Raw genomic sequence first — 18261 nt, 5'->3', positions numbered from 1 at the left:
CTTCTGAGTCCAGACGAATATACCATAGTCTCTAGATGAGTGGTTCTCAACCCTGACTTCACCTCAGAATCTCCTGGGGAGCAGTGGTTCTAAAGCTATCATCTGAAGCTCAGGGGGGTGGGGTGAGTGGTGATGCCAGGCAAGACTTTTTAAGCTTCCCAGGTGACTCTAAGAGGCAGCCAGGCTAAAACCACCCTCCTAGAGAGATCTACCCCTACCTCCACGCCCCCAGTGAGAGTCCCCCTACCTTCCTTGAAGGATGAGTATAAACAATTTTCACATGTGGAGAAGATGCTGCAACACCACCAAAACCACTGATTCGACTTGGATGGCTCCCTTCTAATCTTTTGATATATTTTGAATTGTTTCCTTTAAATCTTAAAAACATTGACACATGTTCCAGTTTGCTTTTTGGCTACAAGAACTGGAAATTCAAATTACCTCAAGGTAAAGGGATTTCACTGACGGGCTACCTAGGGTTTGGAAGAAGCAAGCTGGCTGCTGCTCTAGATTATTACTACTCTATCATCTCCCCAGGACATACAGGATCTCTTTCATCACATCTCTACTCCTTGCTGCAGTTGGCTTCACTCCTCTCTACACTACAGACTAGCTTCTTTATTTTTCAGTCGTTCCTCCTTCAAAATTTAGATCTTTCTATACAGAATTTGATTGGCCAAGCTGATTTTTGTGCAGTCTCATTAGCCTCCAGGTAGGCTGTCCTTGGATCAGTGCACTGGATCAGTATCAGTTATATCTTACAAAAGATTGACATGCTAGCATATTGGTACATCATTTTAGTTTTCCCTACCTCTCATTAAAAGTCTAAATTTAAAGTTCAGCCTCATTTTATTATTTTTTCTTTGGTCATAATTCCTACATATTTTTTTAAGTTTATTTTTGGCTGTGTTGGGTCTTCATTGCTGCACGTGGGCTTTCTCCAGTTGCAGCGAGCGGGGGCTACTCTTTGTTGCGGTGCGCAAGCTTCTCATTGTAGTGGCTTCTCTTGTTGTGGAGCATGGGCTCTAGGCGTGCGGTCTTCAGTAGCTGTGGCACACGGACTCAGTAGTTGTGGCTCATGGGCTCTAGAGCGCAGGCTCAGTAGTTGTGGAGCACGGGCTTCTTTGCTCCGCAGCATGTGGGATCTTCCCAGACCAGGGCTCGAACCCGTGTCCCCTGCACTGGCAGGCGGACTCTTAACCACTGAGCCACCAGGGAAGTCCCTGTGGTTATGTTTTTAATGTCCTTATCTTTTAGCTATACATACTGAAACTTTATAGATGAAGTGATAGGATATATGAAATTTGCTGAGGTGGGAGCACAGAATAAACAAGATTGGCCATGGGTTGACAACTGTTGAAACTGGATGATGAGTACATGAGAGTTCATTATTCTGTTCTCCCCATATTTGTATATGTTTGAAATTTTCCACAATAAGCTTTAAAAGATGTTGAAGTTTTCAAAAGCATTAGGACAGCTCAATTTTTACTTGTCTACAGTTTATGGTAATTGACAAATTCACTGTAGCATAGCCTAAGTTTCTATCTTGTATCTTTAAGAAGTATACCTTTCAAGGTACAAACCATACTCCTATTAACTTGTAATTACAGACTTCCTTACTGTTTAATACTTTCTTACATAAACACTGCAATGTCATATCATTTAAATTCCTAGGATGTTCTATTAAGTGTCATGCACAATAATTATAAATCAACCCACCTAAAAGAGGTCAATACTTAACAGCAATACACCATCTAATACTCAGTTTCAGACACAAAAAGTTATACAAAAAAGTTTTATTAAGTACAGTTTCATATCTAGAAGAACATCCAATATTACAATGTGATTGGATCTTTAGGATACATAATTTATTCTTAAAATACACAAGTTACATACAGACACTGGAACACTCAGTCCCCAAAATACTCAATAAAGATGTCTGGGTGACACTTATGGAACTGACCTAGCAATTTTTTCTTCTCTTTGGCAGAAAGTGTTGAATCCTCATCAATATTTTTTAGTAAATTCATTAGCTCATCCTTGGTTGTCTTCCTTGTATGGTCAGAATAATCACTTTGATCAATTTTCTGGCAATAAATATATCCTTAAAGTTTAAAAGTAAAAAGTTCAGTTAATGAATCTATTCCTCAGACTTAACTAGAAAAATCAAGCAACACTTTTATACTTATATATATTTTTCCCCATTTTGTAAAATGCATGTAAAGATGCTAAGCACTGCTGACTTTCGAACCCTGTCAAGTTGCTTTTTGACATAAGGAGGCTCTCAGCTAAGGCTGGATGGCTCTGAGGAGATTGATTAGAGTCTAGTTGAAATTAAAGTGCAACTACTTACAGCAAAACACTTTCAAATAAACACCAGGAATTTATCCTTGTGAGACATGGAAGTAGTATTTCTCAGATTACCTGTGTCTCTGTTTGGATCTCTCCCCTTCTGAATGTCCATGAGCTTAACACTGACAATTTTATGTAGAGTTCCAGGAATCTTTAAAAAAAAAAAAAAAAAAGAAGGAACATGGAACATTATTCAAATGCATTTTAATCTAGTGATCTATTACATAAGATCAACTTAACTACTTTCAGAGTTTTACCTTAAAAACATCTTTTTGATGATCCATTAAAAAGAGTACCAGAAGATCAGTTTTGCCTTTGGATAAATTTTTATTGTCAACAATAGCTTTTGAGAATATCCTTTTCACAACCATTCGGTTGTCACTCTATAAAAATAAAACAACACACACCCAACGGTATATATTTTTAAGAATTGTAATATAAAAGGGAATGTTAAATATTAATAGCTACTATCCATTTCAGCATAGTTGATGCTGATGACGGATATGTCCTATAAATATTACAGATACTGAATACAATTAACATTTAGACAAAAGACTTACTTCTTTCTGTAATTTCAATTCAGAAGGATGTGCTGCAACAGCCATGAAATACAGTAGTCTTCTAAATTCTTCTCTATTTTGGGAATCCAAAAGCTTTAGAAAGAGCTGAGTAGCTTCTAATGCTATTTCAGTCTTCCCATTCACTTCAGCCAAAAGAAAAAAAATGCTTTTAATTTTGACCAGACACGACTATATCAAAGGGAACAAAATTCAAGTTAGAGCTTATGCTAATCAGTAAACTTATCCAAAATGATGTTCAAAAGCAAAACAAAAAGACTAGGAATTACAATGAATGACCAATACCATCAAGAAAGCCTATACTTGGGACTTCCCTGGTGGCACAGTGGTTAAGAATCCACCTGCCAATGCAGCGGACACAGGTTCGATCCCTGGTCCGGGAAGATCTCGCATGCCACAGAGCAACTAAACCTGTGCGCCACAACTGCTGAGCCCACATGCCACAACTACTGAAGCCCGCGTGCCTAGAGCCCACGCTCTGCAACGAGAAGCCACCGCAACGTGAAGCCCATGCACCTCAAGGAAGAGTAGCCCCCGCTTGCCGCAACTAGAGAAAGCCCGCACGCAGCAACGAAGACCCAACACAGCCAAAAATAAATAATTAAAAAAAAAAAGCCTATACTCAAATTGGCCAGTCCTAAGTCCTTGTCATACACAAATCTTAAGATGTTAAATCTAACTTGGTTTGTAAATAAATTCTCAGTCTATGTTTTCCAATACTTCACTACATTTCGAGGGTACACTTTGTATACAGTACTGATGTATCCAACTCTACCTGAGAAAAATAAAGGATTCTCTGAAACCTGCAACTTGTTTTCAACAAGCCATATGGAACAGTCTGGCTCACTGGTACAGAGATAAAGCAGAGTGTCTGCCATTGTGAAGAGAATGAAGGGGGAATGGTGATAGTGCTGATAACACTTTCTGAAAAAGAGAACTGCTACTCTATGCTTATTAAGCTTCCAGTGAATGAGAGCAGCATTCTCCTGTAGCAACCAGAAGTCCCTGAATAATTTCAGAGCTTATTAAAGCCTCTTTCCAAATGAGGCCTAGAAGTTTTGGAAAAAACACACTTTCCATGAATTAATCCAGATCCACTCTCAGCTTGAAGTAGTACCATTTTGGTTAATTTTGAGGACAAGTAACGTTTTCCTGTTCCCTCCAAAAGAGAAATTCTTGTATCCAGTAACATCTTACTTACCTAGGAGTTCTGCAATTCCATTATGAACATCAGATAGGTGATTTAACAGAGGTTCCCTACTACTGTAATATTTGCTAATGGCATCAAACAGAAGTTCTTTCACTAAGTCTGTTCTATCTGGTTGCTCAGGAAAGTTTCTGCTTATGTCTACAACCATCTGGTCTGGAAGGTATTCCAAGCAGTCAACTGCTGAAGAAAGCCACTCATCTTCCCTATGGGAGAAAATAATTATTATTTTAAAAAGCAAAGGATAACCAACATACACTCAGTACCTAATTTACTAGCTATTTCAAGTTTCCTACCAGAATAAATCTCTAAACACCTAGATAAAGAGATGTGTAATTCTTTTTAATATATAGTTAGATCATGAATCACAGATAAAAAGTTGGGTTTAATATGTCTTTTTTTTTTTTTAAGTGAAAACAGAATCCATCCACTACAATATAGGCCTGAGAAAGACACCAAAATGCAAACTCTGCTCCTTAAATTTACTATGGAGGTCCAGAAACTCTAAGTTGCTTGCTCAGGGTCCCAGGTAGGACTAGATCCCAGATCTGACTCTTAGACCAGCATTTTTCTAATATAGTATTGCTTACTTCAAAGCTCTGTGTATGATCTATCATCTCTGACTTTGGCTAGAAGAGAATACAGGAAGATAAGGTACGGTTTAAAATAATTAACTATTAATTACCATTTCTAATAAAATGCCAGTTGGGTAACTTAAGAAAATTGCTACATTTCAAGGAACAGAATGACTAGGTTTTTTTTTTTAATATCTTTATTGGAGTATAATTGCTTTACAATGGTGTGTTAGTTTCTGCTGTATAACAAAGTGAATCAGCTATACGTATACATATATCCCCATATCTCCTTCTTCTTGCGTCTCGCTCCCACCCTCCCTATCCCATCTCTCTAGGTGGTCACAAAGCACCGAGCTAATCTCCCTGTGCTATGCGGCTGCTTCCCACTAGCTATATCTATTTTACATTTGGTAGTGTATATATGTCCATGCCACTCTCTTACTTCGTCCCAGCTTGTGTCCTCAAGTCCATTCTCTACGTCTGCATCTTTATTCCTGTCTTGCCCTTAGGTTCTTCAGAACCTTTTTTTTTTTTTTTAGATTCCATATATATGTGTTAGTATACAGTATTTGTTTTTCAATTTCTGACTTACTTCACTCTGTATGACAGTCTCTAGGTCCATTTACCTCGCTACAAATAACTCAATTTTGTTTCTTTTCATGGCTGAGTAATATTCCATTGCATATATGTGCCACATCTTCTTTATCCATTTATCTGCAGAATGACTAACTTTTAATATTCAATTTGTTAATATATATAGTTTAAAAAAAAATCATGTCCTCCACTGTTGTGGACTCAGGACAATTAATTCTGCCACCACCCAGGTCATGTCATTTCCTCTAGTCATCAGCTTCATCATAAGATGTAGATAGATGAACTTTAAGGTCAATTTCTGACTCTGTACTTAAAATTTAAGGTAATCATAAATTTTTTTCACATGTTACTTTAGATTGTAGAAATATAATTTAAATTCTTGTAGAATAATAAGCTTCCTCTTTATATAGAGTTCAATAAGTAGTATGTTGGGATTAATTTTTTCACATAAGGGTTTAAGGTACCTTTTGACATTCAACTGTTATTAATAATTCATTAGAATGCAGAAATGGTAAAGTATACTAAAAATATAAGTTGTATTCCTTTCAAACATTTGCATCTTCCTAACTACTGGAACACTATCTGCTAAGGCAAAAATCACTAAAAATTAAATAAACTAGAAAATACAAGATTTTAACATTTAATAATTTTACTTAGGGGAAGAGTTTCAAGGTTATAAGGAATATAGAACTCCTCCTTAAGGAAAAATGAAATCATAATTCCCTTAGCACCTGGAGTTAAGCCTTCAAATTTTTAATCAGGAGAGTGTAGTCAAAGGTGAGAGCAAGAGTTATTTCATGATGTTTCTTTAATAAAACTAGTTAATTTAAAAACATACTTAGTTGTTTTTAATTGTTATTTTTAATATGGTTGTAAAACTAAATATAACGGCAGAACTAATTCTTAAAAGAGGACTCATGTATGAAAAGTATAGTAAACTCAATATAATAGATTTTTATCACAACAACCAGGGAGTTGGTGATGCAATAAAATAAATATATATATATGCTTAACTTATAATAATACATATGGGATAAGTATATATTCTTTTTTTTTAACATCTTTATTGGAGTATAATTGCTTTATAATGTGTTAGTTTCTGCAGTATAACAAAGTCAATCAGCTATATGTATACGTACATCCCCATATCCCCTCCCTCTTGCATCTCCCTTCCACCCTCCTTATCCCACGCCTCTAGGTGGTCACAAAGCACTGAGCTGATCTCCCTGTGCTATGCGGCTGCTTCCCACTAGCTAGCTATTTTACATTTGGTACTATATATATGTCCATGCCAGTCTCTCACATTGTCCCAGCTTACCCTTCCCCCTCCCTGTGTCCTCAAGTCCATTCTCTACATCTGCGTCTTTATTCCTGTCCTGCCCCTAGGTTCATCTGAACCATTTTTTTTTCTTTTTAGATTCCATATATATGTGTTAGCATATGGTGTTTGTTTTTCTCTTTCTGACTTACTTCACTCTGTATGACAGTCTCTAGGTCCATCCACCTCACTACAAATAACTCAATTTCGAAAAACACATATTTAATACACATTCTAGAAGACTATAAAAGCATATATAGTCAAAGGAGTCTAAGAATTTGACAAATCTGTTCATTTTGTTCCAGGTCCGTTTGAAGACCAGACAGCTTTAAGAGAGCAGACAGCCCTACATTTTAACAAAGAAGATGGAACATAATAATTTTCTTCACTTGATGTGCAAGTGAGATATATGTGAAACAAAAATGAATATGAAAAATAATGACATTTAAATCTCGGTAATTTTGACCAAGGTAATTTTGTTCATTTTTCCCAATACTGATAATATCAATTGACAAAGCATATCTGATTGTATGGACAGAAGAAGTCAAAAGATTATCTTACTAATATCTTCCTATAAACACACTCAAATTATTATATGTGTTTCCACATACTGAGATTCACTGTAAGCCTTGAGAATCCCTCGATCCAGATAGTTCCTGTTGCTGACCAAGTCAGGCTGCCTCTTAGGTTGAGTAACTTTAGGTACCACCTCTTGCCGTTTGAGGAGGGAGTCAAGGAGTGGAAGGTCTATAAGTTGTAGCAGACGCCCAACTGTTTCTTCTTGCCATACTTCATTAACAACTGCACAGGGAAAATAACAAGGGGAAAAGTAACGATTAATAGTTACTACACGCTCACCACAATATCTGCCTAGGCAGGTCTAAGCTAATAAACTTGTGGCAAAAGAAAAAAAAAAAGAAGAAGAGAGAGAGTCAATTTTATGAAGTAGTTTCTTATAACAAAGTAAAACAATTCAAGATTTGTTTAAAGTGTAGGAGAACAGACTTTGGACAACAGGAATTCTTTTCATTTTTGTACTGTAAAAAGCAATATGGCTTGATAAGAGATCAAGTCATATAACATGTTAATAAGGACCTTGGAAGAAAGAATGATTCATTCAATCTGAAAACTGGTTTGAAACCATTGGCTGCAGATTATTCCGCTCAGGGTTTCCACAAATGGGATGGGGGAGGGAAGGTGGAAATCAGTCATTAAAACCACATTCCATTGCCACAGACAAGGAAGAACATAGAACCCTGTTAATGTTTTAATATATTTCTCAAATTTTTATTTAACCTAATAAAATTTTAGGGAAAGATGTATCTGAGAGCAGATTTCAAATAAATTTTTTAAAATCTGCATGTAAAACATTTCAGATTTGAATCTCTGCCAGCTGATAGGACAAAAGTCAGTGTTCCAGAATTGCAACACTGATCTATTTGTTAAAGATAATAGACCTCTGTTAAAACTTAATATAAACAGCTTTAATACACAGTGTGCTCTTTCTTTATGCTCTGAATATCTAAATTCTAATAAAGGTTAAGATTGAAAAAATTTAAATAACTTTATTTGAAGTTAGTCTTCTACTTCCTCCTGTATCATCTTTAGCTTACCTTGTGGAGACAAGTTTGCAGAGATATTTACGTGAGGGGATTCGGCAGGCTTTAAACTCAGATTTTCCCACAGATCCTCTAAACTTGCAGATTTGATATCAGAGGACTTAAATAATGCATCTGCATACCTAAAATGAAATTATTTCATAAATTCCTGTTTACTAGTAAGCCTACAGAAATATTTTTGAATCTGAGAGCTAAGAGTTTCTAGAAAGTTTATGTATTTCAGAGCAAAAACATAACAAATACAAATTCTAAGAGTAGAATGAAATACAAAAACATCCCACCTTCTTTCTCAAGCCTGAATATACACACTCTACATAAATTCTCCTTTGAGCATTTAGATTTAAGTAATTCAATGACTAAAATGTTAGTCGCCAATTTTAAAACATAATCAAACACAGTCAAACTTCATTATGCTTACTGTTTTTATTAGTTAGCTCTCTTTCTGGGGCATTCTCTGGTAGATAGCGCTCAAATACAGAACTATAATCTCTTATTCATAATTCTGAAACCCAAAAAGCTTTGAAAAACTTAAAGTTTATTCAGAATTCATATAGTGACAAAACCTGTTCTGAGACTATCACAGCCTTTATCTATCCCAGTTAGTGTGAATATATTCATTGCAGAAATACTAGTGTGTTTGATTACCAGATGCTATCCCAGATCCCTCTCAGAGTGTGATCTAGTAAATGATATATGTACATAATGACCTCTCTAAAATCTCCAAAGTTCCAAATTCCTAAACGCATTTGTTCCCAAAGGTTTCAGATAAAGCACGTGGACCTACATTTGGAAAGTACTGACTGTGCCCTACCTTATCCTCCTACTTCCTTCTTATATATAGAGAGGTAAATTTTATCATGTTTTAGAGTTAAAAAAAAACACATTTGAAAGTCAATACACTAAAACTCTGACTTTGGGTCAGATCTGAATTGTAAGAGCTTCAATTACATGGTCACCTTTTCAAAGCTTAGCTGAGGGGAATAAAAGGGAAAAGTTTTACCTCATGACAAATAACTGCGTTAGCTATGCACTTATCACCTACATCCATTTCAATCACTGGGTTCTACAATTCTGTCCCCCAGGCTCCCTTTAAATGATTCCTGCTTCTCCACCACTGCTGCCTACTTCCCCCTCATCTGTAGACCACAATATTGCAAGATTCCTCTCCCCGTTAGGCTGTCCATATAGCTGCTTAAAATACAATCTCATCATGCTTAACATCTTTCTGTGGCCTCCCCAACATCTGTGTGATCACGTGCAAACTCCTTAAAACGTCCTATGAAACTTTCTGCATACTGGCTCCTTTCATATTTCACATCTGCTATTTTCTGGATTCTAGCGACAACCCACCTGCTTGTCTTCACCTCTCCTATTCTCATACCACTTTGTGTATAAACTCTCTAACATTTTTTATACTGTAATTGTAACCTGAAGCAGAAAAATCAAAGTTTGTTGATGGTTTCTGCTAAATATATGAACAAATGAGAATTCTAGGAGATACCAAATAAACAAAGGTTTGCTCTACTTTATCAAATTTACCCACAGACCCAGATTTTAGCCTAATTTACTGTTCCAAAAATAACAGTCAGTCAGCATCTCATTAAAAAGTAGACAAAATCCTGCCAATATCCCCCCTGCCAATATTATGAGACACGCTACCTACTGCACTAAAGAGGCACCTCCCCCTGCCAATAGTAAATGAAAATCGAACATAGACTAACCTGGAAGGTGAAAACAGTTTGTTCTCTTTGCCTAATTGACTGCCTTGGTTAGGTATCGTTGTGAATCTATAAAGGCTGCAACTACTATCTTCAAATGTAGGCTTTTTGTCTTTTCCAAAGACTCTGGTCGGAACTGCTTCAAATACTTTGTAGTCCATAAGTGCTTGACACACTCTCACCACTTTGGCCCGAGGAATATCTACATCACCAAAGTATTTATTCTGAATTAGGTGAGAAAAAATGACATCCACAGCTTCCGAACCAACAAAACAGTCATTGTGTCTTTTTAAATGATGCCTTCGTTTTTTCACCTCCACTTGTGTTTGAAGAGTGTTTATAATGCTGCTCCATACATATGTGGCTCCAAATGGCTTCTGGGCTACACTGAAACCTGGAATGGGAAAAACCACAGTTACCTCACTCATTTGTAATAAGGTCTAAGCAATCCTTAAGCAAATCTCCAAAGTTATAAGAAACAATTATGAGGGCAGCTTATTATTGAAATATGAAATTATTAGTAGCAACTCATTAAAAAATGTAGTGCTGAGCCTGCGTGTCCGGAGCCTGTGCTCCGCGACGGGAGAGGCCACAACAGTGAGAGGCCCGCGTACCGCAAAAAAAAAAAAAATGTAGTGCCTACTATATGCTAAACACTGTTCTATGTGCTAGGATACAAGAGTGGGCAAAATAAAGTCCCTGTTCTTACAGACTTATTCTTTGTGGGAAGATACAGACATTATGTATATGTTAGATAAGTGCCAAGAAGAAAAATAAAGCCAGGTAAGAAAGAGAATGCTGTTTTAGATGGGAGGTCAGAAAAGACCTCTTTGACATGGTGATCTCATGGGATCTCCAGGGAAGTCCCAGCAAGATTGTTTTTAATTATCAAAATTATATTTTAAAATTCCAGGGCTTCCCTGGTGGCACAGTGGTTAAGAGTCCGCCTGCTGATGCAGGGGACACGGGTTCGTGCCCCGGTCCGGGAAGATCCCACATGCCGCGGAGCGGCTGGGCCCGTGAGCCATGGCTGCTGAGCCTGCGCGTCCGGAGCCTGTGCTCCGCAGCAGGAGAGGCCACAACAGTGAGAGGCCCGCGTACCGCAAAAAAAAAAAAAAAAAAATTCCAGATACTTCATAATTCATTACTAAACAAAGAAGGAAGTAATTGATGCTAGTTTTCCAAATATGTGAGCAGTTTTAAGAACTGAATTATGGAGACTCAACTAGATAAATCAAGCTGAAACCAGACTTACTACTGGTACTGTATTTAGTCTCTACTGAGTAGAGCCAGAATCATGCACTGGATGGAATCTCAAAATATGTCCAGGTCATTCCCCTGGTATCCAGAACTAGGAGTAGCTGTACTGTTTCCAGCCACTATAACTAAATAAAAGGAGGATTAGCATTTAATATTCTTAACTTCCTAACATACCAGAGATTATAGCTGAGATTTAAATGAACTTAATGTCTGTTCTTCAGTCTTTTTTCAAATCTTCATTATATTATTAATAGTAGCTAACATTTGAGGACTTACAATATGACTTTGCCTTCTCTCATTTAATAAACTGATAAACTTCTCTAAAATAGTTATTAATAATCGTATTTTGAAGAAATTGAGGCTCAGTGAATTAAACAAACTTACCCTCAGTATTTTTTTTCCCCCTCAGTTTTACAGGTAGTAAATATATACTAGCTTTTCTTAGTACTTAAATATAAATATATTAAAAGTAAGTCAGGGCTTCCCTGGTGGCACAGTGGTTGAGAGTCTGCCTGCCGATGCAGGGGATACGGGTTCGTGCCCCGGTCCGGGAAGATCCCACATGCCGCAGAGCAACTAACCCCATGCACCACAACTACTGAGGCCCTTGTGCCTAGAGCCCATGCTCCACAACAAGAGAAGCCACCGCAATGAGAAGCCCGCGCACTGCAACGAAGAGTAGTCCCCGCTCGCCGCAACTAGAAAAAGCCCACGCGAAGCCACGAACACACAGTGCAGCCAAAAATAAATAAATTAAATAATTTTTCTAAAAAAAGCTTTGAAAAAAAAGCAGATAGTTTTAGCATTAACCTTTCATTGAAGACTTGGATTAACTGAAAGAGCTTTAAGTGAGCCAATGAGATTAAAGAAACAAACAAAAAAAAACTTTAAGATTTTTGAATCCTTAACCAAGCTATTTAAAAACACTTAGTAGTCATTACTCCTAAAATAAGACAGTTATCATAATTCTATGATATATACTATCCATAGTACACAGGAAAGGAAAATAAGCAAGGTTCAAACTTGTAGAGCTCAGATTGCCTATTAAGTACCAACAAAACAGACTTCTGGGCTAGTAATAATACTAAAGATGAAACACATAAATCATAACAGTTGAGCTACAAGTAAGTTAGCATAAAAACCCTAAAAGATAAGGCTGACTCACTTATTAATTTGAGATCAATAAGACAACTGATGGGGGTGAGAGCCTCAATGATGTGAAAAAGGCTAATCTTCACAGAGGAATTAAGAAATAAAGAATATATTTCCCCATATTAACTTGCTGTTTAAATATGGGAAATCAGGAAGTCTTACAGGTTGGATAACAAAGTATAAAAGATTAAAGAACAGGTTAGAGCAGGATAGTAGGCACCTGTGAGCCACACAATGTTTCCAGAGTTCTCCAGGCATAATATAATTCAGCCCTTTCAGGTCCCCTCTGTTCTCACTGACCATTAATTCCCAACCATTGCATCCTGGTTGCAAATATCCTGGGATATTTCCCCTTAAGCATCACCACCCGCAGACCCAAACTAACTCATGTTCGTACAGGTATTTTAATACATAATCTACCCTGGACTTGATGAGTAAATGTGCCAAAACCCACACCAGGATAACCTGTTTTTTTAATGCTGACTTCACCAGTTGAACATAGATCCCCCACATGCTGGTTTGAAACTTCTTATTTATCATCATCTAAGAGCTGAAATGAACATTGGTATCGCTGACCATGGCCCAGTAAGATGAATTATTGTGACTTCTAAACAGGATTCGAGAGACCCAAAGTATACAATGAATGTTTTGTAAGTCTAGCAATCAGAATTTAAGCTTCAGCTTGTCCTCAAACTTCACTTGCATATGAGCTTGACAATTCTTGAAAATTCATCACTGTCTACATCTTGATGCTTCTTTGTTTAGACTTGGTTAAGCATGTTCTGAAAGCATCATGACCTAATGATCAAAGTCTAGAGACCAGCTGCGATAACCCTGAAAAACAGACTTAACTTTTATAATTTGTTTTCTTCATTTACTGATACAAGAATTAAACACTATGTTTAAGGTATGTTTCAGGTCTAAACTGCTGATTTGCAGGACTTTGGAGACTAAAATTATATCTCTCTCCATTTAGACATGGTCATTGAACACCAAACAAAATATGTAAGAAATGAAGCATAGTAACAAATTTGACCTGTCGAATAAAAAGCTTTGAGAAGCTATCAAGAGGCTCAGAAACTGTTTTAAACTAGATCTATAACATACTACACATGCTCTTGAGCACTGTATAAGTCTAGGCTAGTTAACATTCAGTTTTCAAGCAGGCTCTTCTTTATCTGTGTGAAAACAATAGCTATTTTTCAAAAGCAAAGACCCATCCTTTGCATGTGTTTGAAATCTACCCAAAAAAGTTTACCAGCCATAAAAAAGTTAAACTTCTAATATTGGACTTATGTATATTTGTAACACTACTAATAATCATCTTTACTGGGCTTCCCTGGTGGCGCAGTGGTTGAGAGTCTGCCTGCCGACGCAGGGGACACGGGTTCGTGCCCTGGTCCGGGAAGATCCCACATGCTGCGGAGCGGCTGGGCCCGTGAGCCATGGCCGCTGGGCCTGCGCATCCGGAGCCTGTGCTCCGCAATGGGAGAGGCCACAACAGTGAGAGGCCTGCGTATCGCAAAAAAAAAAAAAAAAAAAAAAAAAAATCATTTTTATTTCTAAAAAGGTACACTAAATAATCAAGTTATTATAATAATAATTCCTTAAAAATCAAGTCATAAGGCAGACAGGTCAAGAAATTACATTTACTCATTAAGTCACAAGGGGATAATCAGCATCAACTATGGCCCTGCTGTGAAAACCAATTTAAGGGTGAAAACAATTCTATAATCATTTCAATCAGTGAGATTATATTAACTCCTTAGAAGATCAATAGACACATTATAAAACTGGATCCCACTGTAAGGTAAACATACACACAAGAGTTACTAAAACATGCTACTTCTAAATGAATATGTAACAATCGTATTTTCAATTTTGGACATTACACTGCCCCCACCCCCAACACACACAAAAGAAAAGAATTCAGAGAGCTCATGTTAGGCAGTTTTGCACAAAACTTAAAGAAACAGTGAGCTAGTACCTTATTTCATTCAAATTTCCTTATACTTCACAGAGGTTCAAATTATTCAATACTTGTTAGTTGTAGATTACTGCCAACTATTAAAATATTTTAAAGAAGGGTTAACACAGTGGTTCTTAGTGGGTGATTTTACTCCCCCCGGACATTTGGCAATGTCTGGAGCCATTTTTGGTTGTTATAAGCTAAGGGAGAAATGCTACGGATGTTTAGTGGGTAGAGGGGCCAGGGACACTGCTTAACATTCTACAGTGACAGGCCAGCTCCCGCAACAACAAAGAAAATGTCAGCAGCGCCGAGGTTCAGAAACCCTAGGTTAATTGAATACTGTTTAGACATGGAAACTTGTGTTAATGCAGCAGGCACAGTGCTAGGTTCTGTGAATAGAAAAAGACGAGACTGTGGGTTCTGGAGTCCCAGAGAACTTGGTTCTCTATTCTTGGCTCCATCATTACTAATAATGCCATCTTGGGCAAACTTTTCTGGTACAAAACAGAGTTAATTCCACTGCTCTCAGTTACTGTGAAGGTCATCTAAGATATATATGTAAAGTGGCTGGCACGTAACCAGCAATTAACAGACGTATAAAAAGGAAAGGGGAAATTGTCTCAATCTAGAAGAGCCGAAGGACATGTGGATTCACTGTAATGTAATATCCTGGATGGGACCCTGAACAGAAAAAGGATATTAGGCAAAAACTAAGGAAACCTGAGTAAAAGTATGGACTATCAATATCGGTTCACTAATTGTGACAAATGTATTACACTAAATGTAAGATGTTAAATCATAAGGGAAACTGAGTGAAGGGCATATGGGAACTCTAAACGCTAACTTAGTGACTTTTTGTAAATCTAAATCTATTCTAAAAATGTTTAAGTTTATTTAAAAAGTTAAAAAGAGGAAGGTCTCTTTCTTCCTCTTCCTTTCTTTGAACTAAGAAGACACAGTCCCCACCCTCAAAGAGTTTACCCTCTACCTATTCATACCACTTGGATGATGAGGTCAAGCGCTGAACAGTAGTCAGTCAAATAAAGACCACTAGCAGGTGAGATGACAAATGTGACACATACCAGAAGATTTAACTCCTCATCAGAAGATAACAAGTATATAAAATCCTAAATCATTTAGGATTTGAGAGAATTTTTCTTAAGAATTATTTTTTTTCAAAAGAGGTTTTAAAACATTACTCACAGAATTGTTAAGACAAAGGAAAAGGACTACATTTATTGGACATTAACCAAAATTTCATGAAAATAGATAAATGTAGAGAGCTGTGCTTTGAATGTTAAAACTAGGCAGATGTGACGGAGTAGGGAAAACTTCCTATACGCCAGTATCAATACTGCAACACTTTTACTGCATATTGGTTTTGGTAATCCAGAATTTGTTTTCCTCTTACACAACATTAGAGATGTCATGCTGAAGACTGACATTGCCTCTGAAAAGAAGGCTGCAGGTAAACTATGTAAAATAAATAAAGAACAATTTTAGAATATGTTTAGAGAACTATTAACAAAAGTAGGCACTGGCCCCTGCTTTAATTCATACAGATTAATGAGATAGCATATGGGAAGTACTTTGAGCTCCCTGGAAAAGTGATACCAGGTGAATTCAAAGAATTAGGTTACAGTATAAAGGGATAACAGGATAACATACCACTTTCTTGCTTGTCTATATTAAAAAACAAATTTCTTCAAATTACTTACTAAAGGTTAGCATACAGACTTTATTTCTTCTACATAAATCAGGTCCCTGGTTGTTACAGCCCCTTTAAACTATGGAAGGATTACTAATAGTTAGAGAAACAAAAATACAAAGCTGCTTGCCAGAGGACACAGAAAGAGAATGGCAGGGAACCAAGAACACAGGCTCCCATTACCATGCTCGCTAGGACTGTGACAAGGCAACTAAAGAGTGGGAAGGGGGATGAACATAGGATAACAGGTAGGGTTCCAACTGTAGCAACCAAAACAGATGAGAAAACATAGTGGGCCCTTCTCTGCCCACTGCACCTGGTGTGCAGAAGACAGTGGTCCTTTCCTTGGGTTCAAATTCAATGACCAGCACTTCAACTCTTCCCTCTGAGAGTCATCTACTTAATTTTGAATACATATTCCCTTATACGAAGAACTTGGTCACTAATGACCAAAGCTCAGAACAGGAATTTCAGCTGTTAGAGAAGACAGGACTTTTAATCACATAAAATTTGGCACTTTCTTTCACCCAGAAAGTAAGCCTAAAGAATTCTCAAGACTGTTTCCAATATTATTTGATTTTATATTCCTAAACGATGAAATATTTCCCTTCTCTTCACACTGTAAACACTGGAGAAATTCTGAATGTAGCCATCATGCGCTTATTTGAATCCTTTTAATTGGAGAGTAAGATTAATGTTAAGATCGTTTTTTAGAAAAGTACAAATGAAAAGTGGTTCTCTATCACAATTTATCATTAGCATTTTGAAGATTAAAAGGAGCATCACTAATTGTAAGTTAAACAGAAAACTGGGAGCACTGAGATGCACCCAATTTGTCCCACGTCAATCCACTGACCACTGTCACCTTGAGGAAGGAGTCACAGTTTCACTGGTTTGCTTTTACAAATGAAAGGCTTAATAATAAGGGAACTAATTCCTACAGCAACCCACATTGTAGCTACAGAAAGGGGGGAAAGTTGTAACTTCTCTAAAAGGAAAACAAAAAGGCCAAGTATTATCTGTACCCCTTAACTCTATTAACTGAGACGTAGGGTATGCTAAAATCGGAATTTTAGAACCGATCATCCGATTCCGTTCAATTGTTTGGACATTTAAAGAAACCAAGATGTTAGCATACTAACATCCTAAGTAACCTGCCTCCCAGGACATGATTAAGCTGGCAAAATTCACCAGTGTTTCTCCTTATCTCATGCAACCATTGAAAAGGAAAATCAAAAACTTCTACTCATTGAAATACTGCTTATCCAGAAAGTGTAACTAATAAATACCTTTTATGCCAAGTTCCTGCCGGTAGAACTTAATATAACAGAAACCTCTCACCACTCCCAGGAAGAGTCTGGGCAACAAACTGGGCAACAGAGGCACTGGGCCCCTTGCCATATTGTGGAGTCAAGGTTTGTGGCTGAGACAGTAACCAGTAATGATGTGGAGCACGTCTGGAGACCTACTGCAAGCGCCCGGCACGCAGCTGGCGCACAGACTAGCGCGCGGTGAAGTTAAAGTCCGGGTAACTTAGGAGAAAGCTGGCTGCGAGGGCACCAGGGTCCGGCACAGCAGCTCACCGGCGGGGGCGCCGGCCCGAACGGCCACAGCTGTGCGGAGCTCTCGGAGGCGGCCGCGGACCTGGCTGTACCTGGCGAGATCCCCCGCCCGCGCGAGAACCTCAGCCTGCGCCCCCCGCCCGCCCCGTGACCCCCAGCGTTCCCAGACCGGGTCCTCGACACCTACTGGAAGGCCTCTGCGCGGGACTTTGGAAAGCCGTCAGGTTGAGAGCCGCCGCCTTCTCCCGCACCGTGGCCATGGCCGCAGCCGCGCGGACACCGCCGCCCCAGACCGCCGCACAGCGAAGTGGGCGCCAGCGCAGCGGCCGCCAGTTAACTGGCCCGGGATGGGGCGGGGCTCCCGCCAGGCCCAGTCCCCGCCCCGTGATCAGCCGCTGCGCGCCGCACGCCGCCGGTCACGTGCAGGCCGGGGCCGACTGTAACCTGAGGCCCCGCGGGCGAGGAAAAGGTGCGGACCCCGCCTTCGAGACAGCCAGGTGGGAAGTATTTCGGGGTGCTGCGCCCTGCGAGTCCGCGCCGGCCGCACGCTGTCCGCATCCCACCCCCGCCGTCGGCACAGCCCACGCGCAGGCAGAGGTATGCGCGCAGCAGGCTCAGACCGGCTGGATGCAAAGCGCGTCCCGCC

General features: G+C 38.6%; 1 protein-coding gene across 1 annotated transcript; it reads right to left on the bottom strand.

The window, feature by feature from the left end:
* Positions 1–1765: 1765 nt before the first annotated feature.
* Positions 1766–17948, bottom strand: DEPDC7 (DEP domain containing 7). Its single transcript, XM_032640523.1, has 9 exons — positions 17803–17948; positions 9965–10355; positions 8238–8365; positions 7236–7425; positions 4132–4343; positions 2913–3055; positions 2610–2735; positions 2425–2503; positions 1766–2104 (listed from the first exon to the last, which is right to left on the bottom strand). The coding sequence occupies exons 1-9, from the start codon at positions 17873–17875 to the stop codon at positions 1911–1913; spliced, it is 1536 nt and encodes a 511-aa protein (XP_032496414.1). The 5' UTR covers positions 17876–17948; the 3' UTR covers positions 1766–1910.
* Between the last annotated feature and the right edge of the window lie 313 nt (positions 17949–18261).

The sequence above is a fragment of the Phocoena sinus genome, chromosome 8, assembly GCF_008692025.1.
Source record: "Phocoena sinus isolate mPhoSin1 chromosome 8, mPhoSin1.pri, whole genome shotgun sequence".
NCBI lineage: Eukaryota > Metazoa > Chordata > Mammalia > Artiodactyla > Phocoenidae > Phocoena > Phocoena sinus.
Note: the sequence above shows the minus strand (reverse complement) of the source record. Positions and strands in the feature narration are given on the sequence as shown.

Coding starts and splice junctions, on each gene's coding strand:
- DEPDC7 (XM_032640523.1), bottom strand. CDS start 17,875: ATGGCCACGGTGCGGGAGAAGGCGGCGGCTCTCAACCTGACGGCTTTC. Junction 10,356..17,802: donor TCCCGCGCAGAGGCCTTCCA/GTAGGTGTCGAG, acceptor TTCCCATTCCAG/GTTTCAGTGTAGCCCAGAAG. Junction 7,426..8,237: donor TGCAAACTTGTCTCCACAAG/GTAAGCTAAAGA, acceptor TTCCCTGTGCAG/TTGTTAATGAAGTATGGCAA.